This window comes from Lissotriton vulgaris, chromosome 9, assembly GCF_964263255.1.
Source record: "Lissotriton vulgaris chromosome 9, aLisVul1.2, whole genome shotgun sequence".
Classification (NCBI taxonomy): Eukaryota; Metazoa; Chordata; class Amphibia; order Caudata; family Salamandridae; genus Lissotriton; species Lissotriton vulgaris.
The window spans coordinates 343,225,905-343,241,724 of record NC_141697.1 but is presented as its reverse complement, the minus strand read 5'-3'; the positions used below and the strand labels follow the sequence as shown (position 1 = coordinate 343,241,724).

At 42.0% G+C, this 15,820-nt stretch overlaps 1 protein-coding gene across 2 annotated transcripts in view; it reads right to left on the bottom strand.

Annotated features, from left to right (window-relative positions):
- LOC147690098 (sodium/potassium/calcium exchanger 4-like) overlaps positions 1–15,820 on the bottom strand; it is a 558,445-nt gene that overhangs the window by 70,469 nt on the left and 472,156 nt on the right. For both annotated transcript variants that reach the window (XM_086937689.1, XM_086937688.1), the window contains exon 12: positions 12,485–12,626. In XM_086937689.1, the coding sequence (XP_086793815.1) occupies positions 12,485–12,626 (142 nt within the window). The remainder of the gene's footprint in view (positions 1–12,484; positions 12,627–15,820) is intronic.

The window sequence follows — 15,820 nt, the reverse complement described above, 5'->3', positions numbered from 1 at the left end:
CTTTGAATGAAGAAAAAATATAATTGAGCCAGGGAATCAGGTTACACTTGTCCAAGTGGAGACAGTCAATAATGATTTTCCTCGTAAAACTGGTTTGTTCTTTAAGCCAGATAGACCTCCATACCAGTAGGGGTCTGAGGCCAATAAGATCTGATAGATGCTCCAAACCAACCTCCTGGTGGATCAAACTGGTAGAGGCTGAGGATGGTAAACAGAGGAGTTTCCTAATGAATTTATTTTCTTCCACTTGGAGCAAGTTATGATTACAGTGTCCCCATACCCCTGAACCATAAAGGGCCAGAGCTACACATCTATGGCGATATATGTACAACATATCGTATATGCGCCTTGAGCCCAACTTAGATGCAAATTTAAAAATACCGAATGCACATTTGCCCATTTTTGCCCTGACGTTGGTCATCTCATGAGACCATATACCCCCGCTATTAAAAGTAATGCATAGATAACAAAATTTGTCAACCACTTGGATCGTTTGATCCTTAAACGAAAATGATCTTAAGTTTTTAACTTTCTGTCCACAAGCCAAGATAAAAGTTTTTGAATTGTTAATCTTAAGTTTTCTCCCATTGATAAAATCCCAAAATGTATCCATGAGTCTCTGCAGCCCGACAGGGGTTCTGGATAAGAGGACCGTGTCGTCCGCGTAGAGCAGTACCCGGATTGATAAACCATCAGCGGACGGGGCATCGGCACTAACTAAACGCAGTTCCGACTCTATGGCGTTAATGAAAAGAGAGAAAAGAAGGGGGGCGAGAACACATCCTTGTCTAATGCCGGATCCTACTCGGATACTGGAGGTACATTCACCCATTTGCCCAAAACGGATCTTAGCAGACAGATTACTATACAAACGTGCCAAAAAATGAATAATTTCGGGTGGGGCCCCCATATTCAATAAGGTTGTCCATAGTAAACCATGGTCAACCAAGTTGAATGCACTTGAAAGGTCCGCAAAACAGAGGAACAGCGAACCCTGTTTGGCACGCGTATACTTGCCTATAATAAGGTCTAGGTTGATGCACTGTTCTATAGTGCCTAGCCCCTTGCGGAATCCAAACTGGGAGTCCGCAAGGATGCCATTGTCTTCAACCCATTCCTCCAGGCGGATCAGTAACACCCTGCTCATTATTTTCATGGAGGAGTCGAGGAGAGAAATAGGGCGATAGTTCTTAGCCTCGCCCCTATCTCCCTTTTTATAAATAGGGATAATAGCCGACTCTCCCCAGGTCTGTTGAGCAGAGACCATAGCAACAGCGTTAAAGACCTTGGTCAGCAGGGGGCTCCATAGCAATACATCTGCTTTGTATAGGTCGATAGGGACCCCATCAGGGCCAGGTGCCTTCCCTCCCTTACTACACCGGATGGCATTATCCACCTCGACGATTGTAATGTTAAGCGGTGTCGGGGGACCAGAGTCAACAACTGTGTCTCTCTCTAGGGGTGTACCACCTGGGTTAAATATACTAGAAAAGTGGGATACCCAATTTTCCTCGCTTACTTGGGCAGAGAGTACCGGGTATACCTCATTATGTAGGAATGGGCTATTAACAGTATTCCAAAATAACTTGGTGTCCTGAAGTTCCACGGCCTTGGACATATTGTCCCAAGCTTCCTCCCTTAATTCCTGTTTCCTTAGATTCAGGTGCAATTTGTAAGTGCGTCTTAGGGAACTGACCGCATCCCTGTCCCTGGGTTTGCGAGCAAGGGCATTTTTTAAATTTTGTAAAGATTTTGTACATGCCCTGTTAAACCACCCTCTAGGAGCCCCTAGTCCCTTTGCCTTGTTACTAGTCAGGATCTTTTTCGTAATCACGTTAATTGTGTCAAACCCAACTAATATACCTGTCAGGTCTGTATTGGGCTCGAGACAACATTCCACCTCCTGGAGGCATGCAGACACGATTTTAACCAACAGCTGTTCCTCATTATGCCTCCTCCATTTAATCCTAGGACCATTCGGTCTATGCGGATTAGATACACCACTGTTCCATGAGAGACACCAGCCTTCTCCCCCCACATAAACAGATGCATTGTAAGGCAATTATGATCACTAAGAGCCAGGTCTAGTACTTCCGGGGTGCTACACAAGGTGTTTATACTTGCAGAGGCTATAAGGTAATCTTTGATAGTGGCAGAGTTCCTTCCCACAAAGGTTGGTACCAAATTGCCCTCGTTATCTTTCTTGGGCGACAATATCAGCAAATCCAATTTAAGCAGTAGAGTATTAAGTGAATCACCATAGGTCGTATGTAGGAAATGAGCCTGGTCCTCCCCATCCTCCCCTCCAAAACCACACACCCTCAAAAAAGTATAAGGACACATATGAATATTAAAATCTCCTCCCCACAAAATATCAAAGGGAACACAGGTTTGCCCACACAAATTGTCGACTGCTGCATCAAGTTCATCGACCACTAAAGAACTGGAATGGTTAAACTCATTATTATAATGGTTGATTAATAAAACATTCCGGCCACCGTTGTGCTGCAACCATAATACCTGTGAGTGTGAACCAACTATCATGTGAGTTTTAACTCGCACCGGGATACTCACTGACAATAGAATCACCAGCCCACCTCTAAGCATGGGCGGAAAATCCGTTCCGCTCGCGGATTTTGCGGATTTTTGGTAAATTCGCAATCCGCGAACTCCCGCGAATTTACCGAAAATCCTCAAATCCGCGAGCGGCGGATTTTTCCGGGGGCAAAAGTTCAAGCCTGGCCTGTTGTAACTATTTTAGGATGTCGCCGGCAAGCTTCCAGCGCCATCCTAAAATAGTTACTAAGTTAGCTTCAACAGGAAGCTCTAATAGATAAAATAAAGCAGGTGCTCGCACCTGCTTTATTTTATCTATTAGAGCTTCTTGTTGAAGCTAATTTAGTAAGTATTTTAGGATGGCGCTGGCAGCTTGCCGGCGCCATCCTAAAATATTTACAACATGCCCTTCCTGTGACCCTTCCTGTGACTCATTCGTCGTCGAGGCAGGTGTGCCTTCTTCCCAAATCTACAGTGGAAAATCAGCTGTGGTGCTGGATAGAGGCTTTTGCATCCTTGACTTTCACGAGCGCAATACCCGTGCTGTTCCTGTGACCAGGAGCTTTTTCTCTTCATCTGCTGAACTGATCTTTCTCTGACCTTTTATGCACACAAGAGGCATGTGAACTCGCATGGAAGCCCCGCACGTTTGGCCCCGCGCACACACTCGCGGTTTGCACCGTTTTCCCGCCATTCACCCACTATGATGGGCAGCTCACTCAAGGGACCCCTGCGCCCTTCGGGGCGATTGCATAGTAACACACACATGGTCGCTCGAACTAGTTGATGCTCAAATTCAGTGACTCATTCATTAGCCCAAAAACAATCATGAGCGTCTTCGAGGCTGGACAGGTGTGCCTCTTCCCAAATCTACCGTGGAAAGTCAGCTGTGATGCTGGGTAGAGGCCTTTGCATCCTTGACTTTCATGAGCGCAATCCCCGTGCTGTTCCTGTGACCAGGAGCTTCTTTATTATTGTGTTTGCACGGGTTGCTGCAAGTTCGCACGCGTTTTGTACAATTTCGCAATTTGCGAAATTGTACAAAACCCTCGCGAACTTGCAGAAACCCATGCGAACTTAAAAAAAATCTGCAAATTCGTGAGAATTCGCGGATTTTGCGGATTGCGAGTTCGCAAATCCGCAAAATCCGCGAACGCGAGATCCGCAAAATTCGCCCATGCTTACCCACCTCTGGCTCTACCCATATTGGAACTCGAGGCCGGACAGTTATAAGCAACATAGCCATCCAGAAGGATATCTTCAGTACACCATGTCTCCTGGAGACAAAGAATATCAAACTTAGTAACAAAATCCGACCAGCCAAGTCGGTCCGCCTTATTACCCCACCCTGCGATATTCCAACTCATTAACTTATATCCTTTTCCTGGAATACTTGTTTCCCCAGCAATATGTATTCCCATAGGTGGAAGGTGCGGGAACCTATTCAGTGGTTCAACTAAAGACAAGGGGTTGGTAGGTGCCATCCATGGTGCCATGGGGGATGAACTATCGTTTTGGGCAATGCTTGAATCCGGGTGTACCCCCAATCCCTCATCTCCATTCGCCGGGCAACCTAAGATAAGTCCAGTGACATGATCATGACAGTGACCCGGGAATTCCTGCGACTCAGAGTCATTAAGGGGTTCCAAATGGGCCTGATTATATTGTGAGCAAGCTTTCCCATAAAGAGTAATAGAACCCGAGGGGTCATTGCACCCCATGGACCTCTGTATATTATCAAGCAATCTCGGGGCTTCGGCTTCATTTCTTCCCGACGGGCTACTTAGGCGTGTTACAGTAGTTAAAGTGTTGTCTCTAGGAATCCCCATCACATCAGCTCCGTTATCAGTGCCCTCCATACTGAAGGTATGTATTCCACTTCCTTCAACCCCTAAACACAAAAAACTTCAATCGCAATCATCCAACCCATTAAATATCTCGAACCTATTTGTAGTCTCCAATGGCGTAAATGGTTTTAAAAGGTCCATTCTCCTATTGGCGGTTGTATTGAACCTTGAAGGTACAAAATTCCACCCGTAGGGATCAGGAACCGGTACAGAAAAAGGCACATATGGAGGGTTCCTGACATTCTGTATGATTGGAGGGTAAGTATTAGAGTAGGCTTGTATTTGCGGGTGTTGAGGGAGTTGGTGCTGTGGTGGGAACACCACGGATCTTGGATAAAAATACGTCAATGGTCGGGGAATGATGCGGTTGTTAGCATTCCCTGGGGGCCAATTTAATATAAAATGAACAGCATTTTGGTCTCTAAAATTCACTACCACCACATCGCCCTCAATATCCTTGGGTCTACCCCCCAACCACTGAAGGCGGCGGACATGTACAATTTCGCCGCTAATATTACTTGCAATTGGCCTGTATAAACTCAGCCAATGCATGATTTTATTCTTCAGCTGGGCGAATCTCTCCCATCTGTTCTCTTCCAGCTCAGGCACCCCTGTAAGAACTACCACGAAGGGCACTGCTTCAGGTGGAAGTTCTGGAAGGGGGGCCCTATTTTGTGTCCCCCGAGTATGCCTGATACTTCCCCCCTCCCTTGTTGGTATCCCCAGGGATGTATTACCCAGGCCCTTAGGTGATCTGCTAACAGAGGTAGCAGGAATCGGGTCGGGTTTGTTTATCAACAATGTAGCCTGAGGATTGTGTTGCTTATTATTTTTATTATGGGGGGGTTTCGGGGTAGCTGGAGTCATGTTCAATTCAGGGTTGGGGCAGATGTAATAGGTTGGGTAGGCAGTGTGATAGTTAGCGCAGCGTTGGTTGCTCCAGCCTTTATAGGGACTTCCTTTTTTCCCAGTTCCCGCTCTATTTTCCCTAGTCTTTCTTCCACCTTATTTAATCTCTCTAAGATTGCTAGGGAATAGCTCCTAATTATACACTCAATGCCATCCAGTGTAGCATTATTATGTACTACTTGCGGCACAGTGTCAGCTAGAGGAATATCAATCCTGACCTCCCTATCTATATGTGTGGGGGGTGAAGATGCTGGCATTGGGACGATTTCTTCAGGAGCAACTATTGGGGCCTAGTCACTCCCAGTGATAGTCTTTACCTTAATGCCAAAGTCGGAGTGACTCAACTTTTGTTTATGTGGTTCCCCCCTTTTCCACCTTTTTTTGTTAGGGGGAGGGCCGTAATTTCTATTCGGCGGAATTTTCTTAGCCCTATTTTGTATAATTTTACATGGTATAGGTGAAGGAGTAATAAGTGCCTCAATTACAGTGGAAGTACTAGTCAGATTAGTAGGCAAGGAACCAATCACAGTTTTATTAGGGCAGGTACTGGATGTCGGCGTGCAATCTCTAAATACAGGAGGCACGCTGTCCGATAAAACTATGCTATCATTGCCGTTTAGGCTCCCTTCAATAATGGGAGCAACTGGCAGGGGTGACTCAATCAATGACCTATTCTTCATGCTTTCTACGGAACGACGGCGTTCCGCTCGCCATTCAGCTAGAGTAATTTCCTTAGGTACATCAGCGGCAGTCTTAGTAAAATAATTGTCCAGAGTTCCGTTGAGCAAACCCCCAGTCCTGTCTGACATTACAGTGTCTGAGCTTAGCACTAGCAATGACATTTATAAGTGATTTAGAACACCGGTTAAGATGGACCAGAGTAGACTTACTCGGAATGTGCTCAACGTAGTGATAAACAACCAGGGGTTCAGGCCCAGTCCAGTCTCCTCGGGCCTCTGAGGGCCACAGAGGGCCCACCCTTTGCCCAGGCTTAGCCCCGCGCGCTCCCGCGCAGCGTGGTTCACTGTTACCTAAATACGTGAGGACGTAGAAGTAAGGGTGGGGCGGGGCGGTCAGGGAGAGCGGGCCAGGTGTGTCGGCCTCGGGGTTGCCGGGACTTCTGGGAGATCGAGTCCCGGTTCCCTGCGCTCGCAGCCCTGCAGCCCAATCAATCACCCAGCGCTGAATCCCAGGCCCGGTGCAGGCAGCTCCGACGATGCGGGACTCGCGAAGCGGGTTCTGCGAGGCGTGAAGGTAATTCCTGGTTCAGGCAGCAGCAAAAAGTCTCAATAGCGTCCCACGCGCCAAATAACAGGCAGAGTTCTTAAAGTAGTAAAGGTGGGGCGGGGCGGTCAGGGAGAGCGGGCCAGGTGTGTCGGCCTCGGGGTTGCCGGGACTCCTGGGAGATCGAGTCCCGGTTCCCTGCGCTCGCAGCCCTGCAGCCCAATCAATTTCCCCAGCACTGAATCCCAGGTCCGGTGCCGGCAGCTCCGACGATGCGGGACCCGCGAAGCGGGTTCCGCGAGGCGTGAAGGTAATTCCTGGTTCAGGCAGCAGCAAAAAGTCTCTTATTTTATTTGTTTATCTTTTTGAATTATATTGATAAAAGCATCATCATATTTATTAAAAAAAAATTACATCATAAAACAATTCATAAGAAGAAAAAAATGTTGTCGACGCGGCGTTTCGGTGAAAGAAATCGTCACCTTCTTCAGGACACTTTTTTCATGTTTAAAAACAATCTAAATCAAAAAGAATATAACACATTTGTTATAGACACTACTGGACTGGCTCTTTGGTTCTACACATTCCTTTTTTAAGCTTGCAGAAAAGAACCGTCTGCCCCTGTTACATGTTACTATTTATTTTATACATCTGCTGCATTTTTTAGGTCTATCTCTCCTTTTTATAAAATGTATAAAGACATACCTAGATTAGTTAATTACTTTCAGCTTTATTCAATCGGCTTTGTAGGTTGTTGCAGTTATTCAAGTTTTCTCATCAGAGCTTTCTAAAACACGAAGGGGATTAATTAGATAATTTTCAAGAAGCAATTGTTCAACCTCCTATCAATTTGGTGTTGAATCAAGGTCTGTTATTAATACCTTAAAATCCGGAATCTTGGGTGTATACACTTTCCCCACAGACTGCTGCACATTTTCTTCTTGCTATTAGTAGATTCTCCCCAGCTCGAAACTTTGAATTTTCACGAGAAATAACTGGAAACGTAAGAAACCGCTGGTTTATTTTTGGGTCTTACTGGTCATGCAAATAGATTAGATTTTACCAATCAGTTAAATATTACTACCTTAAAATGAATTTTAGGTTTATTTATTCTTAAAGTAAGTATTGTAAATTTGCTTCCTGATAGGTTGGTGTAAGCTATCGCCAACTGTCAAAAATAAATGGATTACATAGCTTATATTAATGCAACTATATATTTAGTTTGCCATCATTGTTGTGATGATAGATTTGCAAAAAACTGGTACCTAAAATTAAGGCTAGATGTTCGTCAGAAAACACTTCCTTCCATCATTTAATTTGGTATTCTTCCCTAAAAATATAATATCATTTTTTTTTAGCCATGGGTCTTGGTTTTACTCTTGACCTGTCTTTCGAATTTATACCATCTTACCTCAATATTAATGTGAGGTTTTGTACAGGACGGCCGTCTCACCCTTGGTTCAACTGCAGGGAGTAAACAAGTAATGTTATCCTATCTCACTATTTAGCACTTGTTTCTCAATCCCTCTGTTAGCACCTGCCCCTTCCCTTACCTTTAAGGTAGAAGGTCTTGTCTTTTAATGTGCCTCATCACACATTAGAGTATTGCTATTTTCAAGACTCCTCACACCAGTCTAAAAATAAACAAATCATCTGTTGAGTAGTCTATACAGAAACTCTCTCTACTTATATTTCTAGTGGCCTTCCCCACCTCCTGACTTGCTTGTCAATTTTCGCACTGAGGAGTTCTCCACGGACCGTCCTGTTCACTTCTCTGGCTGCAACTGGTTTTACCTCTCCTGTTGCCCTTCTTTTATACGCCCCTTAATTGTTTAATTGACTTCTAATTGGGAACATCCGTGGCTTTCTCTAGGGAGTCGAGCCTTATTCTTTCGGTCTCATGGCGGCCATCTTAAAACGTTTGACCGGTTGATAATAAATATGGCTATTACGGTTTCAACTATATTGTTTCCCTTTCATGTGAACATTTTTCATAATATTAATGTGGGCCCTTTCTTAAACAGTTTATTTTCAGCATTTAAACTATTTTTGCATATACTTTTCGGACGATTCCTTTTAGCCATGTCGTGTTCATGTGGCTCGACTTTTATTTGTGTGGCCTCTGCATGGTTCGTCCTAATCTAATGGCCCCTTATGAGCTCAAAATCTTAAGAATTGACATAGATCGGCTGGTATCATAAATCCCGAACTTTCGCCTCTATGGGTCTTCCTCTATTTTATTTCCTCGTGTTTGGTTACTATTGTTTCGTGGTGGCCATCTTGGAATTTCAATTTTAACTATAAGATCGGCCTGTTTGTTTTTAAATTTAAGTTTTTCTGCCCCGGGTTATTTATAATTTCTTCTCTAAGTTTTTGTTGGGCTTGTGCTGATCGTTCGTAAACTAAAGAATTGCATTTGGTCGGTTAAATTTGCCTACCGATATTATGGCGGCCATCTTAAAGTGTCTATTCCAGCCGCAGATTTGATCTTTCAACTTTAGTATTACTTTTTGCATTCCCAAATTGAAGTACCCGTCTTCTTCAGTATTTTTTATCTTTCATCAATTGAATAGCTATATTGAAATGTTCCCGATATGTACTTTTTATGTTTGTTTTGTCCCTAAGGACGAAGTTCACTATGGTAAAAAATTGTAATAAACCTTTTTTATTCATACATGATTTCTTGACGCTCAAGTTCTTATTTATTTCCAATTTTATCTCTGCAGTTTGCTTGAGAGGTGCTATGTATGTATTGTACTAAACTAATGAAATTATGGCAGCCATCTTGAAGTTTTATGCTGTTTGTAAAGTATACAATACTTGAATGGTGTTAATTTTGCTACGGATCTATCCAAGTGTTCTCAGTTCATATTGTATTATATTATTCTTTCCCATTCTTCTCTGCTGTAAAGGCCGCTTCTATATGTGTCAAATTTAGACATATACATTGTTCCCTTTTCTTGCGCTTTATATTCAAGTCGCCACCTCTGTTATTTAATCTAACTGTTTCTACAATGTTCCACTGTAGTTCCTCTATCTTGTGTTTTGCTGTTTCCCAATGTTCAACTAAGGGTGCTTTGGGGCGCTTTGTACAGATGGCTGATTTGTGCTCATTCAACCGTTACCGGATTTCTCTTGATGTCTCCCCAATGTATGCCTTGTCACAGGGGCATGTTATCATATAAATGACATTCTGTGTCCTACAGTTCACTAGGTTCTGCTGATTGTGGCTTATCCCATTATATGTAGCTGTGGGCCCCTTTATTATCATGTTGCAGTTTTTACAAGAGCCATAGGGATAATTACCTACAGGAATTTTTCCATCTAGAGTTCCTAGGTTATTCCTATTCCCCTTGTCTGGGTATGTGTGCACCAAGCAATTTCTTTTTGTCTTGTTGCATCTACATGCGAATATGGGCCTTGGTAAGGAGACTGAATTCGCATTATTGAGTAAATTCCAATTTCTGTTAATCAGGTTCTTGGCCTTATTACTGATATTGGAGAAGTTGGTCACACAAACTAATTGATTATCCTTAACATTTCCTGGCTGTTTTGGTTCAAATAAGCTTTCTCTGTTATAGTACTTGGCTCTTTTCTACGCTTTTTTAACCATTATTTTGGGGTAAGCTCTCTCTGTGAATTTTTTCGTTAGGACTTTTGCATGTTTCTCAAATTCCTGTCTGTCTCTGCAATTTCGTCTTACTCTTGGGAATTGGCCAAAGGGTATATTATTTTTTTGGGCTGGCTGGATGGTAACTTTCAAAGTGCAACATAGTGCTGCGGTCAGTGGGTTTAGTAAATAACTCAACTTGTAAAGTCCCATCTACATCTTTTATTTTTATTTCTAAGAAATCACAACTTTGATTGCTGTAAGAGGATGTAAATTTTAAATTATTATCACCAAGATTAATCTATTGTTTGAAGGCTATCAGATCATCTTCACTCCCTCTCCATATAAAAAATACATTGTCAATAAAGCGGGACCACATTTTTACATTTTCAAAAAATGGGGCTACTTCATTGAAAATGTGTTGTTCTTCAAAAGCAGCTACATAAAGGCAGGCAAAGCTGAGAATTTATTTTTTAAATATGATGATGTTTTTATCAATATAATTCAAAAAGATAAACAAATAAAATAAGAGATACAATCTATTCCTTTGTTTCTCTGCCCTCAATGTATCCTGTTGACCATAATCTGTGATTTAGATACTGTACGAATTTAAATTTGTTAATCTGTTTGAGACTCTACACTTTACCCAATATATTGGATTCCAATATAATAGCCTTATAACTAAAGATCTTTTGAGATTTTCTCCTCATAAAAACAAGGAAAAGGGATTCTTGATTTTTGTCTATTTTAAATATCAGACATCCTACCTTGTGGGCAACAGGGCATACATAGGGGTAATTTACTGATATGCCTGTGGGAAAAAGTTAATTTGACAGGATCAACAGAAGTTTTTAGGTTGCTGTAGTCAGACTACACTTGGTATATCTTAAGTCATGTTTTACAGGCCCACTCTGTGGATGCCACAATAGGTGCTACAGTCCACATTTGGGATTTAACTTTCAGGCCCCGAGTGCATTTTCTCCAACATTCACTAGTAACGTGTAGGTAAGTTTAATATGTGAATCAGAAATAAGCCAATGTAACCATATTTAAAGGGGAGCACAGGCACTTTGCTCCTGTTTAACAAGGGTGAAGTGCATTCAATGCCACCTAAACTGATAGCCAAGAAATTGAGGGGTAAAAAACACTAAACATGGTAATTTCCTACAAAGTGGGATTCCTGAATCATGTGCCACACGTGTGAATCCTAAACTGCACAGAGTCTAGAATCCAGCAAAAAACGAGAAGACAAAGGTGCACTATAGATGTGCTTAGTTAATCAAAGCTGCACTTGGGCTTTTGCACTACAATGCGGTAGTTGTAGACAGGCCCTGACATGCGCTCAAGCGCCCCTGTGCACTGCAGAAGGCTGTGTGCTGTGGGAGTTAGCTTCTTGAGCTATGTTAGGCATAGCACCTGGACTATGGCCTTTCGGAGCAGAGGTTGCAGGGCCTGATTGGCCAGGCTCTTCGGCCAACCCCTATTCTGCACAGTAGGTTGGCGCTAGAGCCAGCAGATTGTGCTCAGGGCCTTTGACAAATCCCCCACAATACACATCAGAGGTCAGTGCACAATGGAGGTTAGCTGTAAAAAGAAGTTGAAGTGCAAGATACAGCCTCATGCATAATATGATTCAATAACAAATTCACTGAAAACCAAAGATTTAAAAAATGATTGAAATTAAGTCACTGAAATTTACCAGTTATGGTTCGCTAAGCTAACCATAACTCACATTCATGATATGCACAGCTTAAGACCTCACCCATGACATGCTAAATCATGTTATTGAGGATGTGATTAATGAGACCTCAAATGACATCACTGATGACCTCACTGATGATATCATCCAATGGCACCAATACTCTGAAAGTTATTTTCAAGTAGATCATTATTTACTGTCTACCCTAAAATTCTGCTATAGTCAATTACACTCCTTTCTGATCTACTAATAGATGCAATTCCCATACGAATATACCATGGATTAATTAGGTAATCACTACTACAGACACAACTCTTATTTACACGTTAACTCACTACAATCTTATAAAAAAGTAGTTATACAACACATGCAGCACCTCTAGGTGTACAAGTCGTCTGTATGGATGTGATTGGTAGTGTTGTCTAGAGTACTATAGTGATGTAGTGTCCCAATCCTCCGTAAGTCTGTGATAAATGCATCTGCTCCTCTGCCCAGTCATTGCCATATGTTGTTTTTGGTTGACATGAACTTGTGCTATTACTGGCTTTGGCTCTTGTCCTGCAGTTCATGTAGTGAGGCATGTTGGCAGGCAGTAATCTGTACCACTGCTTACCATCCCTTTACATGATGGTGGCTCACCTGGGACTGAACAGGGAGATAGGTGGCTTGACTCAGGTTCTTCCTGGAGGTCGCTTTTATCCGCACCCGCCATTGCATTTTCAAAAGTCTCCAGTTTCCCATCCGAGCTGGGAACGATCCCATTGGAGGCAGAATGGAGAGGCTGCAAAGAGGCGAGTGTAAAGTCAGTCCACAAGGTCGGTCTTCCCTAAATGCACCCATTCCTCCCCTTCTCATTAGCTGATCGATACATTGTGCCAAAAACAAAGACGATGGGGGTATCTATTTCTTTTCAGAGTCTTGGAAATATTCAAAGCAATGGCTTACTAAACCCAATAAAATCAGTTGTGAAAAAGAAAGAAAAGATTAGTCACAGAGAAAAGAGGTGCAATGCAAGAATGGCAGACCAGCGAATGTAAAAACAAGCATTGGAAAAAGCCAATAGAACTGGCTTTGGACGCCAGACCTTTGACAATTCTTGTTTTGTCATGGATTTTGTGAAACTTTATTGTTCGGGAAGATGTCCAGCCCTCATTAAATCTAATAAAACAATGGCTAAAGGCAAAAGTATTTTTCTGGTCTCAGAAAAGAACACACTACTATGGTACACCCGGCATTTAAGATAACTACCTAGTTTGTGGATGCGCTCCTTGTGAAAGGGCAGCATGCCATAACTCCTAATGAAGTACATCAATAGCTGGATTAATGGATGTAACCTGGCAGAAAACCCCTATAAGTAACTATGTTATACATACTTTCAACAAAATCAAAAGGTCTTGGCTAACACAGATCTACAAAAAAGTCATCTGTCTGGCATTGGCTGCTAGCCTCACCTTTGAGAAAGAAGGCAAGAAAGAAGGGGAGAAAGGAAGGAAGGAAAAAAGGAAGAAAGGAAAAAAGAAAGGAAGGCAGACAAAACAGAAGGAAAACAGGCAAAACAGGAAGGAAGGGAAAAAGGAAGGCAGAAAGGGAAGGTGGCAACAATGGAACAAAGAAAGGTAAAAAGGAGAGAAGGAGGGGAGCAGGCAAAAAGGAAAGATATAAGAAAATAAGGAACGAAAGATAGGACGAAATAAAGAAAGAAACAAGGAAAAAGAAGAAAAGAGAAAGAACAAAAGATAGATAAAAAAGGTAAAAAAGAAAGAAAGAAAATAAATGAAAGAATGAAAGAAGGCAAAACTGAAAGAAAGAAGGAAATAAGGCAAAAAGAAAGAAAAAAGGAAAGAAGGCAAAACAAAGGAAAGCAGACAAAAAGAAATAGCAAAGGAAAGAAGGCAAAAAAGAAAGAAGCACAGAAAGAAAGGAAAAAGAACGAAAGGAAAGGAAAGAAAGAAAGAAGGTAAAAAAGAAGGAAAGAAAGAAGGCAAAAAAAGATGGAAAGAATATAAGGGAAAATGGCAAGAAATAAAGATGCAAAAAAACAAGACAGAAAGAAAAAGGAATGAAGGCAATAAAGAAAGAAGAAGAAAGAAAGTAGGCAAAAAAGAAAGACGGAAAGAAGGCATAAAGGAAGAAATAAGGAAAAAATAATGAGTGAAAAACAGAAGGAAAGAAAGATTTAAGGAGAGGAAAGAAGACAAAAACGATAAAAGAAAAAAGGAAAGCCAAAAAAGAAAGTAAGAAGGTAAGAAAGAATGAATGACAGCAAGGAAAAAAGAAGGAAAAAAAAGAGGAAAAAGGAAGGAAAGAAAAAAGTAAAGAGAAATGGAAAGAAAGAAGGGAAGAAAGAATATGGAGAGAAGGAAGGAAAGAGGTTTCACAGTATAAAATATTGTAAACTAAGACCCAGATTGCACCCCACCTATGTTTAAATACAACTGTAACATGTGCTGCAAATGAAACACCATAAAGATTGTTTTTCTTCCTGGGCAAGGTTTTCAAAGAACCACTGGTGAAACTGAGTCCAGGAATAAAACATGGAATCCTGTGAAATAGCAGCAGTCCACTTCAACAGGAATACATAACAACATTTGAAGGAGACAGGCCCTGATATAGCTGGAATATTCTCTGTGCTCACTTTAAATGTGTCCTACAATACCATCAGGCAACACTGGGACTAAAGGGAACTCCTTGTGTGTGGATGTGCTCCTTGGGAAAGAGCAAAATGCAGTCACTCGAAGAGGCGTTAACCAGAGGCTTAAGTCGGCTGACTCATTGCCCCATGCTGTATGCTTTGTGGGCAGAAGAAACATTGAAATGACACAACAACAGACCAATGGGTGAATGCCCCTTTAAGTATGTATATACTACATATTTGTTTAGTAAAATCAAAAAAGGTATTGGCTAATGCCATACCTAAAAAGCCAACCTACATTCACGTCTACTTTTCCAGGAAAATGGAGAGACAGCTCTGTAAGAATTGCTTTCATTTGCTTGAATGCCTTCCTATTGAATGTAAGGACACATGGGTGCAGTGGCCCAGTCACTGATGTGAATGATATCAGGATAGAGATCGATTTGTATGCATGCTTCCATTAGCCCATTTAGTTGGCAGTGCTGACACAGCTTAGCTGGGGAATGCTAATAGAGGGAATAAGGTGTAAATATTGTATTATGGTAGCAGTATGGGAGCTGGCAAATATGCACAGTGCTGTGTCACTGTTGAAAAGGAGGCAACATGTGTATTGCCTCGTCACTGTGAACACTGGTAAAATGGGCATTCCTCATCAACACTGTAGACACTGTTCAAATGTGCTTCAATAGGGTAATCCTTCACGTAGATGTTTGTTAGCTGTTTGTTCATCAGACGTTAGACAGATTGAACATTAATTGGAATATTATGTTTTGCTATTGGAGCTGCCCTGGTTGTATCTATGATCAGTACAATGCAGATTTATGTATTAATGGTTTAACATGAGCCAATACATGTATGTATATCTCAATGGAATTTTATTTCTGTGTTAAAAGATATCAGGTGTCTGTGGCAATTTTTGCCTCAAAATGCAGCTTTTCAAATTTTTTTTTAATTATCAGGTTTGTCTGGCTGGGTGCGAAGGTGATCGACCAGAGTGATCTCCAACCTTGTGGAAACTCCCAGCACTATACTGTCAATGTCCCTCCACTTGTGACATCATTGATGCAGGACATAGGTCCCTTAAGGAATCACCTAAACACATCCGGTAGAGAGCAGTTAGGCAGCTGGTCACACTTTCAATTTTAAATAATCTGGAAATTAGACTTCAAATAGTTATGTTATTCTCCCACCTCCTGTTGGCTTGGTTATGGAGTCTCCTTTCTCTTTACCCTCTATCGAGAGTAATTCTGAATTGGAAGGAGTGGGTCTATGGGGATGAAAAACCAGCTCTGACTTGGGTCAACATTCTGACCGAAGACAGATCTGCATCATCAATAGGCTCT